This window comes from Callorhinchus milii, unplaced genomic scaffold (genome assembly GCF_018977255.1).
Source record: "Callorhinchus milii isolate IMCB2004 unplaced genomic scaffold, IMCB_Cmil_1.0 Scaffold1549, whole genome shotgun sequence".
Taxonomy (NCBI): Eukaryota; Metazoa; Chordata; class Chondrichthyes; order Chimaeriformes; family Callorhinchidae; genus Callorhinchus; species Callorhinchus milii.
The window spans coordinates 68-2500 of record NW_024706290.1 but is presented as its reverse complement, the minus strand read 5'-3'; the positions used below and the strand labels follow the sequence as shown (position 1 = coordinate 2500).

The following is a 2433-nucleotide window of genomic DNA, read 5'->3' as shown; positions in this document are numbered from 1 at the left end:
GAGGTTGTGGTTGGCATTGGATTTCTGGAGCCGACTGACGTCAATCAGATCCGGTCTGAAAAACACACACAGCGGCTCAGACACCGCTGCCCACACACACACACACACACCCACACACACACACACACACACACCACACACACACACCGCACACACACACCACACACACACACACACACCGCACACCACACACACCGCACACACACACCACACACACCACACACACACACACACACACACACACACACACACCACACACACACACACAGACCGCACACACACACACACACACACTCCACACACACACACCACACACACCCTCCACACACACACTCCACACACACCACACACACACACCGCACACCACACACACACCGCACACACACACACTCCACACACACCACACACCACACACACACCGCACACACACACACTCCACACACACCGCACACACACCACACACACACCCTCCACACACACACTCCACACACACCACACACACCCTACACACACCCACACACACACACCCCACTCACACCCACACCCCCCCCCCACCACCACACACACCCCCACACACACACCCTCCACTTAACCCCCCCACACACACATCCCTCACACACACACCCCCTCCACACCCTCTCCCCACCCCACACACACACCCCCACACACACCCCCTCCACTTACCCCCCCCACACACACATCCCTCACACACACCCCCCCGGGGGGTTTGGAGGACAGGGTTTAAGGGGTGTCTGAAGGCACCGTCGAAAGGGGGATTGTCCGGAACCAGTTCTGTGAGTGCGTTCGGGAAATTTCCGCAGTTTTCTGATCGCCCACTCTCTCCCGCTCCAAGGACACACATTTCTGAGCGCACACACACACACGCACACGTACAGGCACACACGCACAGACACACACACGCGCACACACAGACACGCGCACACAGGCACGCACACACACAGACACGCTCACACACACACACAGACACGCACACGCACAGAGGCGCGCACACACAGACACGCACACACAGACACGCGCACACACAGAGACACACACACACACAAAGACTAGCGCACACACACGGACACACCAAGACACACACGGAGACACTCGAGCTTTGAGAAGTTTATAGAGTTATAAATTCTGCGTCGAAAACAAAATAAATCTTATTCTTCCTCTCCAGCCCTCACACTCTCTCTCTCTGTCACTCTCTCTCATTCTCTGTCGCTCTCTCTCACACACTCTCCAGCCCTCGCACTCTCTCTCTCTGTCACTCTCTCTCACTCTCTCTCACTCTCTCTCGCTCTCTCTCACACACGCTCTGGTCCTCGCACTCTCTCTCAATCTCTCTCACTCTCTCGCTCTCTCTCTCGCTCGCTCTCTCACTCTCTCGCCCTCGTACTCTCTCACTCTCTCACACACTGTCTGGCCCTCGCACTCTCTCTCACTCTCTCTCGCTCTCTCTCACACACTCTCCAGCCCTCGCACTCTCTCTCACTCTCTCTCGCTCTCTCTCACACACTCTGGCCCTCGCACTCTCTCTCACTCTCTCTCGCTCTCTCTCACACACTCTCCAGCCCTCGCACACTCTCTCACTCTCTCTCGCTCTCTCACACACTCTCCAGCCCTCGCACTCTCTCTCACTCTCTCTCGCTCTCTCTCACACACTCTCCAGCCCTCGCACTCTCTCTCACTCTCTCTCGCTCTCTCTCACACACTCTCCAGCCCTCGCACACTCTCTCACTCTCTCTCGCTCTCTCACACACTCTCCAGCCCTCGCACTCTCTCTCTCACTCTCTCTCGCTCTCTCTCGCTCTCTCTCACACACTCTCCAGCCCTCGCACACTCTCTCTCTCACTCTCTCTCGCTCTCTCTCTCGCTCTCTCACACACTCTCCAGCCCTCGCACTCTCTCTCACTCTCTCACACACTCTCCAGCCCTCGTACTCTCTCTCGCTCTCTCTCGCTCTCTCTCACACACTCTCCAGCCCTCGCACACTCTCTCACTCTCTCTCACTCTCTCTCACTCTCTCACACACTCTCCAGCCCTCGTACTCTCTCTCACTCTCTCTCGCTCTCTCTCGCTCTCTCTCACATACTCTCCAGCCCTCGCACACTCTCTCTCTCACTCTCTCTCGCTCTCTCGCTCTCTCACACACTCTCTAGCCCTCGTACTCTCTCTCTCTCACTCTCTCTCGCTCTCTCGCTCTCTCACACACTCTCTAGCCCTCGTACTCTCTCTCACTCTCTCTCGCTCTCTCACACACTCTCCAGCCCTCGCACACTCTCTCTCTCACTCTCTCTCGCTCTCTCTCGCTCTCTCACACACTCTCCAGCCCTCGCACACTCTCTCTCACTCTCTCTCGCTCTCTCGCTCTCTCTCTCGCTCTCTCACACACTCTCCAGCCCTCGTACTCTCTCTCACTCTCTCTCG

General features: G+C 56.8%; 1 protein-coding gene across 1 annotated transcript in view; it reads right to left on the bottom strand.

Annotated features, from left to right (window-relative positions):
* LOC103173866 (spectrin beta chain, non-erythrocytic 1-like) overlaps nt 1-55 on the bottom strand; it is a gene marked incomplete at both ends in the record, with an annotated part of 7834 nt that extends 7779 nt beyond the window's left edge. Inside the window, one exon of the mRNA XM_042346745.1 lies at nt 1-55. This exon is cut by the window's left edge and continues 61 nt beyond it. Coding sequence (XP_042202679.1) covers nt 1-55 — 55 coding nt within the window.
* Nucleotides 56-2433: the final 2378 nt, after the last annotated feature.